This window comes from Haliotis rubra, unplaced genomic scaffold, assembly GCF_003918875.1.
Source record: "Haliotis rubra isolate DU_JTF1 unplaced genomic scaffold, ASM391887v1 Scf291, whole genome shotgun sequence".
NCBI lineage: Eukaryota > Metazoa > Mollusca > Gastropoda > Lepetellida > Haliotidae > Haliotis > Haliotis rubra.
The window spans coordinates 858,296-873,418 of record NW_025766959.1 but is presented as its reverse complement, the minus strand read 5'-3'; the positions used below and the strand labels follow the sequence as shown (position 1 = coordinate 873,418).

At 41.5% G+C, this 15,123-nt stretch overlaps 2 protein-coding genes across 2 annotated transcripts; both read right to left on the bottom strand.

The window, feature by feature from the left end:
* Window positions 1-238: 238 nt before the first annotated feature.
* On the bottom strand, window positions 239-9,036 carry LOC124282017 (beta-1,3-galactosyltransferase 5-like). Its single transcript, XM_046718019.1, has 2 exons — window positions 8,935-9,036; window positions 239-1,664 (listed from the first exon to the last, which is right to left on the bottom strand). The coding sequence occupies exon 2, from the start codon at window positions 1,597-1,599 to the stop codon at window positions 439-441; it is 1,161 nt and encodes a 386-aa protein (XP_046573975.1). The 5' UTR covers window positions 1,600-1,664; window positions 8,935-9,036; the 3' UTR covers window positions 239-438.
* Window positions 9,037-9,811: 775 nt separating this feature from the next.
* LOC124282006 (protein PFC0760c-like) lies at window positions 9,812-10,669 on the bottom strand. The gene has a single exon (XM_046718011.1). The coding sequence runs from the start codon at window positions 10,667-10,669 to the stop codon at window positions 9,812-9,814; it is 858 nt and encodes a 285-aa protein (XP_046573967.1).
* Between the last annotated feature and the right edge of the window lie 4,454 nt (window positions 10,670-15,123).

The window sequence follows — 15,123 nt, the reverse complement described above, 5'->3', positions numbered from 1 at the left end:
AGCAGACTGAAGTTGCCAAACACAACCACGGTTCCCGTCAACAGCATCGTAGAAGCATTTCCTGTTTGGTGTACATTTAGCCAACGTCGAAAATGGGTATACTCTCTTTTTCCAGGTAGTTAACTCACTCACTGATTGAGTATGGTTTTACGCCGCTTTTAGCAATATTCCAGTAATATCACGGCGGGGACACCAGAAATGGGCTTCACACATTGTACCCATGTGGGCAATCGAACCCAGGTCTGTGGCGTGAAGAACGAACGCTTTACCCATTAGCCTACCCCACCGCCCCTGTAGTTAACATCACCGGGTATGATTCCACGCATTCGTGCATTCGTGACCCACTCGTGTTATTCCGGGACCAACCGAATAGAGGTTACGGAAAGGGGCGATAGGTGACGACTGGATTACACGTATACCTTAGCATTCTCCTGACTGCTAGGCAGATGATTTCGGAAAGATTTTATTCCACATGGACTCCCAATTCTTAACTCCCGACATAAACATTGCTCTGTTGACGTCCACTCTGCTGCTTTCATCCCGTCTATAAGAATAGCCGTCGATTAAGTTGGACAAAGTCAGACCTACTTTCAGCGTAAGGATACCAGTGACGTAGACATCGTCCACCCAGAAGAATCGCGCATCTTCAGACGCTTTGTACAGTGTCCGTGCGACATCCGGTGACATGATGTAACCAAATCCTTCACAGTAATTCGGGAACTTCAGGAAAGGATACTCGCTTTGACTGACGTACCATTTAGTTTTGTTGTGTCTCAGTGGCCCTTGTCTATAATACACAGAACAATATAACAGATTGTTCCTTGGGCCCCTATCATGAAAGTAGTCCACCAAATTGTGTATATTTAGTATCGTGTCATCGTCTACCTTAACGATCAATTTTACATCCGGGCATGCCTTCAGGATCCATCCTAACGACATGATATGCTTGTAAGTTAGGTTTTTATAGGCATCTGCAAAATTCCCTTGAACTATATCCCCGTGGAGTAATGATTCAGATTCAAGGGCTTTTTGTAAGGTTTGAATTCTAGTTTCACCGAGCATGAAGACTGTACGAAAAGATAGCCCTTTGACCGTCTTGACCGACCCCCATGTTTTCCTGACCACCTGTCGCTTGGCCAAATTTTCACATCCAGAATGAACAAATATCAGAATGTCTGGCGAACCATCCCTACACACGCCTGCTCTCAGATGGTAGGCAAAATGGTGACGGTTCAGCAGCGGATCCAATTCCTCATCACTGACAATTCGACTCCAGTTGAGAATGTTTTTATATATTAATTGTATTTTATTCATAAAAACTTCATATTGTGAAATCTTACTGGCATTCTTTGTGGCAGCGTGAAGTTTTATATCCGCCTTTTGCACCAAAGGTTTCTGTAAATGGAGTTCCGCAGGCTGAAGGCTGTCATCTCTCAACTTACGCAGATACAAGTCATTGTTGAAGGTATCTTGTGTCCCATGACGTCTTACAGCCAGCTGTATTACCCAGAACAACACCGACGTTGTTATAATCCAGAAGAACAATTTCCGTCTTCTCAGAAGAAACTTCAGGAACTTATTTCTTGTGCGGACGTTCATTATTCCAAAATGTGAACAGGCTTCAGACTAGCGCTATCATGACGGCCATATGTAAGGGCGGATCGCTGAAAAAGATGAAGATGGAGAATAAGAGAAAGTCAGGTTATCTCGAACAAAGTAACTCGACATATGGATATACAAGGACAATCTTACCTCCAAAGTACCACGTGACCTGAACTGGGACAATGTCTGTTTACAAACTTCAATTTCGAAATCTACCAAGGTACTTTTAGTATCCCTGGGAAATTGGCAGACAGTAAGATGGACACCTTATCAAAAGTAGTTTCGAGTAAGTGGAGTGTCGCCGTACTGATGATAAGGATTCTGCTGGAATGTTAACGTCATCGTCGGATCCAAAAAAAGGATCTCTGAATTAAAACGAAGCATGGACTCCTTCAGTCAATATTTGTCCCCAGAGGACACGAAGTCTGGTGAATCGATTTGTTGGAAGAACCGATAGATCCAACATTCAATGCCTTTTATTTGTGTTAAATTATTCATTCTCAAATATGCCACGCTCGATGTTTGGATTGTGTGTTTGTACGCCTTGGCTTTAATGGGCGTGTAACAGCTGATACACACAATTTGAGAACAATCTCCTCAAACGATTAATAACACTACCCTTCAATGGCGCCGTAGTCAAAGCTACAGCTACAAAAGACACAATCCGAACAATTATCAATAAAACGAGGTAGGTGTGTGATCTGAGTGGCCAGAACAAATCTTGTTGGATCAGATGCTTGATGGGCATTTAGAAGTTAGAAGGTAACATAACAACTTATGGTATGTATTTACAACCTCTTTATTATTTACAACACGACGTTTCTGGGCTACTTCTTGTCCCTTCATCAGGTGAATGACAGAATATAATATACAAGCAAAATATATTGTATATACAGGAGGCGGTGGCATGGAATCAAGATTGCATAAACATACCACTTAATCTGTTTGTACATCTCAATCAAAACATATCACTTAATCTCCTTCATCTCTGTACATCTCTATCTTTAACTCCATCCCACTGGCCTCCTGTACGCACTATATATTTTACTTGTAAATAATATTCTATCATTCACCTGATGAAGGGATAAGAAGTAGCCCAGAAACGTCGTGTTGTAAATAATAAAGACGTTGTAAATATATATCATAGGTTGTTATGAAATCTTGTTGACTCAGTGACAAACCATTGTTTAACTATTGAGTATGGCAATTCAGAGTTCAAACAACTTCTAATATTTTAATTGTTTGCAAACGATGCTTACTTGTAGTATATTTGCCAAATAGAACGCATGATACACTAAACGATAGGACAACAAAGTATTTATTAAGCTATTATTCATACTGAACAACGAACGGATTGCACGCACGCACGCTCGCACGCACATACACACGGTATGTTTTTACTTTTAAAACGAAATTCCTAATAGACAGCCAACAATGTTTACTAGTAGTATATTTGCCAAATAGAACATATGATGTTCTAAACGGTAGGACATCAAAGTATTTATTAAGATATTGTTCATACGAACGCGCGCGTCCATGCGTGCACGCACGCACGCACGCACACACACACACAAACATATGTACGAAATTAGCATGTTGCTGTTTTTTCTAAACTGTATGGAAAACGTAAAGAGTTGATTATATGACATTTTAAGACTTTTGGATATTATGGGATTGGGAATATCTTAAAACGCCCAACACGAAACAGCTGTATATAAATAATGTTTAACAACACATAATGGTCAATAAGCCTGTGTGAGCTGCTTTATCCCCCACGTGAAGCTGACAGGAAAGTCGAATAGGTGTTCAACGCAGCGTTAACACCATATGACCGCCTCACAATATGTGTAAGTGTGAGTTAGTTTAGTTTTACGCCGCTTTTAGCAATATTCCAGCAATATTACGGTTGGGACACCAGGAATGGGCTTCACATATTGTACCCATGTGGTGAATCGAACCCGGATCTTTGACGTGACGAGCGAACGCTTTGACCACTGGGCTACTCCACACACCCCTCTCACAATGTGTAATATGACATACATAATGTAACTTTTTGTTCAACATTGTTTTATTCCTCTGAATTCACAGCCTCCTGAAAATATAGCAATCAATCAAATAGCACTTGAACTAGCGCAGTCAATATTTGCTTCACAGTATATAACGACCTACAATTGACAAGGTGTAACACGTCGAATCATAACAGAACCTACAAATGTGCACAACATCGATTACAGTAAATAACATACCATTGTCCTACAAGAGTGTAGAACGTCCATTACATTAAATACCATGCCACTGTCCTACAAGAGTTTAGAACGTTGATTACAGTAAATACCATACGACTGTCGTACAAGAGTGTAGAACATTGATTACAGTAAATACCATACCACTGTCGTACAAGAGTGTAGAACGTTGATTACAGTAAATACCATACCACTGTCCTACAAGAGTGTAGAACATTGATTACAGTAAATACCATACCACTGTCCTACAAGAGTGTAGAACGTTGATTACAGTAAATACCACACCACTGTCCTACAAGAGTGTAGAACGTTGATTACAGTAAATACCACACCACTGTCCTACAAGAGTGTAGAACATTGATTACAGTAAATACCACAAATACCATACCACTGTCCTACAAGAGTGTAGAACGTTGATTACAGTAAATACCATACCACTGTCCTACAAGAGTGTAGAACGTTGATTACAGTAAATACCATACCACTGTCCTACAAGAGTGTAGAACGTTGATTACAGTAAATACCACACCACTGTCCTACAAGAGTGTAGAACATTGATTACAGTAAATACCACTGTCCTAGTACTGTCCTACAAATAGTGTAGAACATTGATTACAGTAAATACCACACCACTGTCCTACAAGAGTGTAGAACGTTGATTACAGTAAATACCATACCACTGTCCTACAAGAGTGTAGAACATTGATTACAGTAAATACCACACCACTGTCCTACAAGAGTGTAGAACGTTGATTACAGTAAATACCATACCACTGTCCTACAAGAGTGTAGAACGTTGATTACAGTAAATACCATACCACTGTCCTTGACAAGAGTGTAGAACGTTGATTACAGTAAATACCATACCACTGTCCTACAAGAGTGTAGAACATTGATTACAGTAAATACCATACCACTGTCCTACAAGAGTGTAGAACATTGATTACAGTAAATACCATACCACTGTCCTACAAGAGTGTAGAACATTGATTACAGTAAATACCATACCACTGTCCTACAAGAGTGTAGAACGTTGATTACAGTAAATACCATACCACTGTCCTACAAGAGTGTAGAACGTTGATTACAGTAAATACCATACCACTGTCCTACAAGAGTGTAGAACGTTGATTACAGTAAATACCACACCACTGTCCTACAAGAGTGTAGAACATTGATTACAGTAAATACCATACCACTGTCCTACAAGAGTGTAGAACGTTGATTACAGTAAATACCATACCACTGTCCTACAAGAGTGTAGAACATTGATTACAGTAAATACCACACCACTGTCCTACAAGAGTGTAGAACGTTGATTACAGTAAATACCACACCACTGTCCTACAAGAGTGTAGAACGTTGATTACAGTAAATACCATACCACTGTCCTACAAGAGTGTAGAACGTTGATTACAGTAAATACCATACCACTGTCCTACAAGAGTGTAGAACGTTGATTACAGTAAATACCATACCACTGTCCTACAAGAGTGTAGAACATTGATTACAGTAAATACCATACCACTGTCCTACAAGAGTGTAGAACATTGATTACAGTAAATACCATACCACTGTCCTACAAGGTGTAGAACATTGATTACAGTAAATACCATACCACTGTCCTACAAGAGTGTAGAACATTGATTACAGTAAATACCATACCACTGTCCTACAAGAGTGTAGAACATTGATTACAGTAAATACCATACCACTGTCCTACAAGAGTGTAGAACATTGATTACAGTAAAATACCATACCACTGTCCTACAAGAGTGTAGAACATTGATTACAGTAAATACCATACCACTGTCCTACAAGGTGTAGAACATTGATGTAAATACATTGATTAGAACACAGTAAATACCATAGTACTGTCCTACAAGAGTGTAGAACATTGATTACAGTAAATACCATACCACTGTCCTACAAGAGTGTAGAACATTGATTACAGTAAATACCATACCACTGTCCTACAAGAGTGTAGAACATTGATTACAGTAAATACCACTGTCCTACAAGAGTGTAGAACATTGATTACAGTAAATACCATACCACTGTCCTACAAGAGTGTAGAACATTGATTACAGTAAATACCATAGCACTGTCCTGCAAGTGTAGAACATTGATTACAGTAAATACCATACCACTGTCCTACAAGAGTGTAGAACATTGATTACAGTAAATACCATACCACTGTCCTACAAGAGTGTAGAACATTGATTACAGTAAATACCATACCACTGTCAGTAAATACCAAGAGTGTAGAACATTGATTACAGTAAATACCATACCACTGTCCTACAAGAGTGTAGAACATTGATTACAGTAAATACCATACCACTGTCCTACAAGGTGTAGAACATTGATTACAGTAAATACCATAGCACTGTCCTACAAGAGTGTAGAACATTGATTACAGTAAATACCATACCACTGTCATACAAGAGTGTCCAGTACCAAACTGTCCTGTGTAGAACATTGATTACAGTAAATACCATAGTACTGTCGTACAAGGTGTAGAACATTGATTACAGTAAATACCATACAACTGTCAGTACAAGTCCTACAAGTGTAGAACATTGATTACAGTAAATGTCATACAAGGTGTGAGAACACTGTCCTACAAGAGTGTAGAACATTGATTACAGTAAATACCATACCACTGTCCTACAAGGTGTAGAACATTGATTACAGTAAATACCATACCACTGTCCTACAAGAGTGTAGAACATTGATTACAGTAAATACCATACCACTGTCGTACAAGAGTGTAGAACATTGATTACAGTAAATACCATACCACTGTCCTACAAGAGTGTAGAACATTGATTACAGTAAATACCATACCACTGTCCTACAAGAGTGTAGAACATTGATTACAGTAAATACCATAAATACCACTGTCGTACAAGAGTGTAGAACATTGATTACAGTAAATACCATAGTACTGTCGTACAAGAGTGTAGAACATTGATTACAGTAAATACCATAGCACTGTCCTACAAGAGTGTAGAACATTGAACCATTGATTACAGTAAATACCATACCACTGTCCTACAAGAGTGTAGAACATTGATTACAGTAAATACCATAGTACTGTCCTACAAGAGTGTAGAACATTGATTACAGTAAATACCATAGTACTGTCGTACAAGAGTGTAGAACATTGATTACAGTAATACCATACCACTGTCCTACAAGAGTGTAGAACGTTGATTACAGTAAATACCATACCACTGTCCTACAAGGTGTAGAACATTGATTACAGTAAATACCATACCACTGTCCTACAAGAGTGTAGAACATTGATTACAGTAAATACCATACCACTGTCCTACAAGAGTGTAGAACATTGATTACAGTAAATACCATACCACTGTCCTACAAGAGTGTAGAACATTGATTACAGTAAATACCATACCACTGTCCTACAAGAGTGTAGAACATTGATTACAGTAAATACCATACCACTGTCCTACAAGAGTGTAGAACATTGATTACAGTAAATACCATACCAGTAAATACTGTCACTGTCGTACAAGAGTGTAGAACATTGATTACAGTAAATACCATACCACTGTCCTACAAGAGTGTAGAACATTGATTACAGTAAATACCATACCACTGTCCTACAAGAGTGTAGAACATTGATTACAGTAAATACCATACCACTGTCCTACAAGAGTGTAGAACATTGATTACAGTAAATACCATACCACTGTCGTACAAGAGTGTAGAACATTGATTACAGTAAATACCATAGTACTGTCGTACAAGAGTGTAGAACATTGATTACAGTAAATACCATACCACTGTCGTACAAGAGTGTAGAACATTGATTACAGTAAATACCATAGCACTGTCGTACAAGAGTGTAGAACATTGATTACAGTAAATACCATATCACTGTCGTACAAGAGTGTAGAACATTGATTACAGTAAATACCATACCACTGTCCTACAAGAGTGTAGAACATTGATTACAGTAAATACCATACCACTGTCGTACAAGAGTGTAGAACATTGATTACAGTAAATACCATACCACTGTCCTACAAGAGTGTAGAACGTTGATTACAGTAAATACCATAGCACTGTCGTACAAGAGTGTAGAACATTGATTACAGTAAATACCATACCACTGTCCTACAAGAGTGTAGAACATTGATTACAGTAAATACCATACCACTGTCCTACAAGAGTGTAGAACATTGATTACAGTAAATACCATACCACTGTCCTACAAGAGTGTAGAACATTGATTACAGTAAATACCATACCACTGTCCTACAAGAGTGTAGAACATTGATTACAGTAAATGCCATACCACTGTCCTACAAGAGTGTAGAACATTGATTACAGTAAATACCATACCACTGTCCTACAAGAGTGTAGAACATTGATTACAGTAAATACCATACCACTGTCCTACAAGAGTGTAGAACATTGATTACAGTAAATACCATACCACTGTCCTACAAGAGTGTAGAACATTGATTACAGTAAATACCATACCACTGTCGTACAAGAGTGTAGAACATTGATTACAGTAAATACCATACCACTGTCCTACAAGAGTGTAGAACATTGATTACAGTAAATACCATACCACTGTCCTACAAGAGTGTAGAACATTGATTACAGTAAATACCATACCACTGTCCTACAAGAGTGTAGAACATTGATTACAGTAATACCATACCACTGTCCTACAAGAGCGTAGAACGTTGATTACAGTAAATACCATACCACTGTCCTACAAGATTGTCGATTACGGTACCACTATGAAGAAGATCAACTAATCACTTTCCGGACTTTAGGGGGCAATGCTTGACAGCCTCAAGCACATTTCCAATATATTTATTTATTTGTTTATTTATTTATTTATTTAACACCAAAAACATTTTTAAAACAGCGATAGATAATTGAATCCAAACCAGACATTCAAGTGATAGAGAACATGAACAGCCGTCCACATTGGGATACAATGCCAAGCATCGAACAAGTATCTAGTAATACGGGAATACACATGTGGTACTCGTGCCTGGAATACACCTGAGACATAGTATGATCCCCGTGTACTCACGTGCAGTGTCTTCAGACGCCGTCAGGACTTGATTGCGCGCTCACACGGCACCCCTCTTCTTCACTGGTAGTGATACACAGACACAAACACATGGAGGAATTGGGCTAGAGACAGGCAACAGCTTGTATCGACGCCTCTGTACATCGCAACACGTGGCTATGTGTATACATTAATTCTACATCTATTGTTAACATGCATGCTGTAAGTGAATATATAGCATGATGACATTGATGGGCTGTGAAGGCGGGGTAATGTAATCTTAATATTTGATTGGGCCATGCGTAAGTGAGTGATAAATGGTTGTTGTTTTACACCGCATATCTTAGCCATTGAGGCCTATATAAATAAGCAAAGACGTATATATACGTGTATATACGTCTTTGAAATAACGTGGGCGGTGGGGTAGCCTAGTGGTTAAAGCGTTGGCTCGTCACGCCGAAGACCCGGGTTCGAATCCCCACATGGGTACAATGTGTGAAGCCCATTTCTGGTGTTCCCCGCCGTGATGTTGCTGGAATATTGCTAAAAGCGGCGTAAAACCAAACTCAGTCAGTCAGTCAGTTGAAATAACGTAAGCGTCTACCCAATCATCATTTCTGTTTCTTGGGGGTCTTGGGGGCCTGTTGTCTACTACAGATTGTGAAAAGGTGTCGAGTTATACATGGTTCACTGTAGACAGGTGTCGAGTTATACATGGTTAATTATAGATGGGTGTCGAGTTATACATGGTTGATTGTAGATGGGTGTCGAGTTATACATGGTTGATTGTAGATGGTGTCGAGTTATACATGGTTGATTGTAGATGGGTGTCGAGTTATACATGTTAATTATAGATGGGTGTCGAGTTATACATGGTTGATTGTAGATGGGTGTCGAGTTATACATGGCTGATTGTAGATGGATGTCGAGTTATACATGGCTGATTGTAGATGGGTGTCGGGTTGTACATGGTTGATTGTAGATGGGTGTCGAGTTGTACATGGTTGATTGTAGGCGGGTGTTGAGTTATACATGGTTGATTGTAGAAGGGTGTCGAGTTATACATGGTTGATTGTAGAAGGGTGTCGATGGTTTCATCAGTCTGGTCCTGGATGGTTTCATCAGTCTGGTCCTGGATGGTTTCATCAGTCTGATCCTGGATGGTTTCATCAGCCTGGTCCTGGATGGTTTCATCAGTCTGGTCCTGGATGGTTTCATCAGTCTGATCCTGGATGGTTTCATCAGTCTGGTCCTGGATGGTTTCATCAGTCTGGTCCTGGATGGTTTCATCAGTCTGGTAGTTGATGGTTTCATCAGTCCGGTAGTTGATGGTTTCATCAGCCTGGTCCTGGATGGTTTCATCAGTCTGATCCTGGATGGTTTCATCAGTCTGATCCTGGATGGTTTCATCAGTCTGGTAGTTGATGGTTTCATCAGTCTGATCCTGGATGGTTTCATCAGTCTGGTACTGGATGGTTTCATCAGTCTGGTAGTTGATGGTTTCATCAGCCTGGTCCTGGATGGTTTCATCAGTCTGGTCCTGGATGGTTTCATCAGTCTGATCCTGGATGGTTTCATCAGTCTGGTCCTGGATGGTTTCATCAGTCTGATCCTGGATGGTTTCATCAGTCTGGTCCTGGATGGTTTCATCAGCCTGGTCCTGGATGGTTTCATCAGTCTGGTCCTGGATGGTTTCATTAATATGGTTCTGGAGGGTTTCATCAGTATGGAGCTCAAGGGTTTCATGAACTTTCATGAGTCTGGTGCTTGATGGTTTCACCAGTCTATATCCTTCAGTCCACCACTAATCCCGAAGCGCTATGATATAAACCCATTAATACTCACAAAAGCCGCTCTGTCGTCCTTCCGTCATTATTTCACAGCATAAGAAGCGTCCGTAAAAGACTTGCGTCAAGCACAGAATCAATACTTTCGGAGTTCCCGTTATTAGGAAAATGGACGATCCTCCCAAAACATCGGCCAAATCTTTGTGCGTAACACGGTACACATAACTAGCACCATTTGCTGAAAAGTATCCCATGTCGCGAGGTATTCGTCGGAGCGACAGGATGTTGAGGTCATTGACCGTTAGTGTGTATGGAAGACAAGCCATGAATGGTGTAGTGGACGTAACCATTTTGCTCCTCAACTGATTATCGGTACTAATGTACAGGCGTGGAGAAGAGCATCAAATGTTGAACACGCTGAAGAGTAGACTACTGGCGTAAAGTACCTAATGTATTGGTGTAGCGTGGCTGAGTGGAGTGGTGCTGAAGAGTAGACTACTGGCGTAAAGTACCTAATGTATTGGTGTAGCGTGGCTGAGTGGAGTGGTGCTGAAGAGTAGACTACTGGCGTAAAGTACCTAATGTATTGGTGTAGCGTGGCTGAGTGGAGTGGTGCTGAAGAGTAGACTACTGGCGTAAAGTACCTAATGTATTGGTGTAGCGTGGCTGAGTGGAGTGGTGCTGAAGAGTAGACTACTGGCGTAAAGTACCTAATGTATTGGTGTAGCGTGGCTAAGTGGAGTGGTGCTGAAGAGTAGACTACTGGCGTAAAGTACCTAATGTATTGGTGTAGCGTGGCTAAGTGGAGTGGTGCTGAAGAGTAGACTACTGGCGTAAAGTACCTGGTATTGGTGTAGCGTGGCTGAAGTGGTGCTGAAGAGTAGACTACTGGCGTAAAGTACCCCATGTATTGGTGTAGCGTGGCTAAGTGGAGTGGTGCTGAAGAGTAGACTACTGGCGTAAAGTACCTAATGTATTGGTGTAGCGTGGCTAAGTGGAGTGGTGCTGAAGAGTAGACTACTGGCGTAAAGTACCTAATGTATTGGTGTAGCGTGGCTGGAAGTGGAGTGGTGCTGAAGAGTAGACTACTGGCGTAAAAGTACCTAATGTATTGGTGTAGCGTGGCTGGAGTGGAGTGGTGCTGAAGAGTAGACTACTGGCGTAAAGTACCTAATGTATTGGTGTAGCGTGGCTGAGTGGAGTGGTGCTGAAGAGTAGACTACTGGCGTAAAGTACCTAATGTATTGGTAGCGTGGCTGAGTGGCTGAAGAGTAGACTGGCGTAGTGTATTGGTGCGTGGCTGAAGAAGAGTAGACTACTGGCGTAAAGTACCTAATGTATTGGTGTAGCGTGGCTGAGTGGAGTGGTGCTGAAGAGTAGACTACTGGCGTAAAGTACCTAATGTATTGGTGTAGCGTGGCTGAGTGGAGTGGTGCTGAAGAGTAGACTACTGGCGTAAAGTACCTAATGTATTGGTGTAGCGTGGCTGAGTGGAGTGGTGCTGAAGAGTAGACTACTGGCGTAAAGTACCTAATGTATTGGTTGTAGCGTGGCTGAGTGGAGTGGTGCTGAAGAGTAGACTACTGGCGTAAAGTACCTAATGTATTGGTGTAGCGTGGCTGAGTGGAGTGGTGCTGAAGAGTAGACTACTGGCGTGAAGTACCTAATGTATTGGTGTAGCGTGGCTGAGTGGAGTGGTGCTGAAGAGTAGACTACTGGCGTAAAGCACCTAATGTATTGGTGTAGCGTGGCTGAGTGGAGTGGTGCTGAAGAGTAGACTACTGGCGTGAAGTACCTAATGTATTGGTGTAGCGTGGCTGAGTGGAGTGGTGCTGAAGAGTAGACTACTGGCGTAAAGTACCTAATGTATTGGTGTAGCGTGGCTGAGTGGAGTGGTGCTGAAGAGTAGACTACTGGCGTAAAGTACCTAATGTATTGGTGTAGCGTGGCTGAGTGGAGTGGTGCTGAAGAGTAGACTACTGGCGTAAAGTACCTAATGTATTGGTGTAGCGTGGCTGAGTGGAGTGGTGCTGAAGAGTAGACTACTGGCGTAAAGTACCTAATGTATTGGTGTAGCGTGGCTGGAGTGGAGTGGTGCTGAAGAGTAGACTACTGGCGTAAAGTACCTAATGTATTGGTGTAGCGTGGCTGAGTGGAGTGGTGCTGAAGAGTGAGCAGACTACTGGCGTAAAGTACCTAATGTATTGGTGTAGCGTGGCTGAGTGGAGTGGTGCTGAAGAGTAGACTACTGGCGTAAAGTACCTAATGTATTGGTGTAGCGTGGCTGAGTGGAGTGGTGCTGAAGAGTAGACTACTGGCGTAAAGACCACTGGCGTAAAGTACCTGAGTGGAGTGGTGCTGAAGAGTAGACTACTGGCGTAAAGTACCCTAATGTATGTAGCGTGGCTGAGTGGAGTGGTGCTGAAGAGTAGACTACTGGCGTAAAGTACCTAATGTATTGGTGTAGCGTGGCTGAGTGGAGTGGTGCTGAAGAGTAGACTACTGGCGTAAAGTACCTAATGTATTGGTGTAGCGTGGCTGAGTGGAGTGGTGTTGAAGAGTAGACTACTGGCGTGAAGTACCTAATGTATTGGTGTAGCGTGGCTGAGTGGAGTGGTGCTGAAGAGTAGACTACTGGCGTGAAGTACCTAATGTATTGGTGTAGCGTGGCTAAGTGGAGTGGTGCTGAAGAGTAGACTACTGGCGTAAAGTACCTAATGTATTGGTGTAGCGTGGCTGAGTGGAGTGGTGTTGGTACAGAGAATTGTAGAAGGTGTCAAACTGGTCAATTTGCCTGCACAGTAGTGTAAAACGTGTCAGAGCCAAGTAGTGTTGTGATGGCTGGATTTGTATAGATTAATATAAAGTGTAGTAATGTTTTCTAGACTTGTGTAGTAGTGTATGGTACTACATAAAGTCGTGTAAAGGTACACTGTGTAGAGTGTAGTGTAGTGTAGTGTAGTGTAGTGTAGTGTAGTGTAGTGTAGTGTAGTAGTGTAATGTAGTGTCGTGTCGTGTCGTGTCGTGTCGTGTCTTGTAGTGTAGTGTAGTGTAGTGTAGTGTAGTGTAGTGTAGTGTAGTGTAGTGTAGTGTAGTGTAGTGTCGTGTAGTGTAGTGTAGTGTAGTGTAGTGTAGTGTCGTGTCGTGTCGTGTCGTGTCGTGTCGTGTCGTGTCGTGTCTTGTCTTGTCTTGTGGTCTTAACTTTACGACCTATCGTAACTCTATATCATATCATTGGTTTACGAATAACGTAGTGCTACGAACGTTTTGTGGATAGGGTCCCAATACTGGAGTATAGTGTCGTGTCGTGTAGTACGGTGTGGAGAAGTGTACGTGTATTGTATTATAGTGTAGCATAGCCTAGTGCAGTGTGATTTAGGCTAGCGTAGCAAAGTATAGGGCAATACACCACATACTGATTAATCGTTCTGTAGCTGAGATGTGGCATGTGCTGTATAGCACGTCATTCAGTGGTAACGCTCAAGTAACAGGCCTGCTTTAAGTGTGTCAGGCTGCATTGATCAGTCAGATCAGACGGTCCTACGCCGACCGAAACGTTTACACCAGAAACCCGACTAGAAAAACGTCGGCATCATCATCTTAACTTACCCAACCATCTCGACCGCATCCCCAACATCCACCAGCGACCTTTAATCTGATGCGTGACCACATTGATCACAGCAGTCGTTAACACAGCTGTGGAAGTATTTATACTTAATACTTAATGTTCATAATAACCTTCTCAATGTCGCCATTTTCAGATCCCTGTCTAGCATGACACAAACCTTGATGTTGTTAAAGTTTATTGACTAGTGCGGTGTATCGGTGATATGTTTACATAGACCGCCACTCTAGAGCAGTGCGGAAATACATCTTTTCTACATCATTTACCTTGACGTAGCAATCAATACTGACGCCCTGACTTAATTAAGTCAAGGGCGTAAAGTCACCATTAACACATTGATAAATGGGTCGAATAGTGAGGTGTGTTCATACCTGTCGATTAAATTCGCCAGGAAATGTGAGATGATATGAAATATTACGGCAGTGTTCGAAATAAACGCCTGCCCATAGGCACGAGGAAGGTAGATTTCGTGTCGGGGCCGTAGTTTTAAAGACGTACGGCTCCTTATGTCCTGGAATAAATTTACTCGTTATAGTGTTTTTGAATGAGGGCGTGGAGAGTTTAGTCGCCCACAGCGTCTAAAGCCATCATGGGAACCTAGCGATTTGTTTTCAAACACTGAAAAATGTAACATATGTTATATTTGGGATTACACTTTCTCTGTAAAGTACAGATTCTAGTACTTTTGTTGGGTTAAGTCCCATCCGGGATTCGAACCCACACCCTCAGAGCCACTGTAAAGTGGCACCCTGAATCATTCTTCTGTTAAATCACCCTAGTCGTCTTGTGTCTAACCCA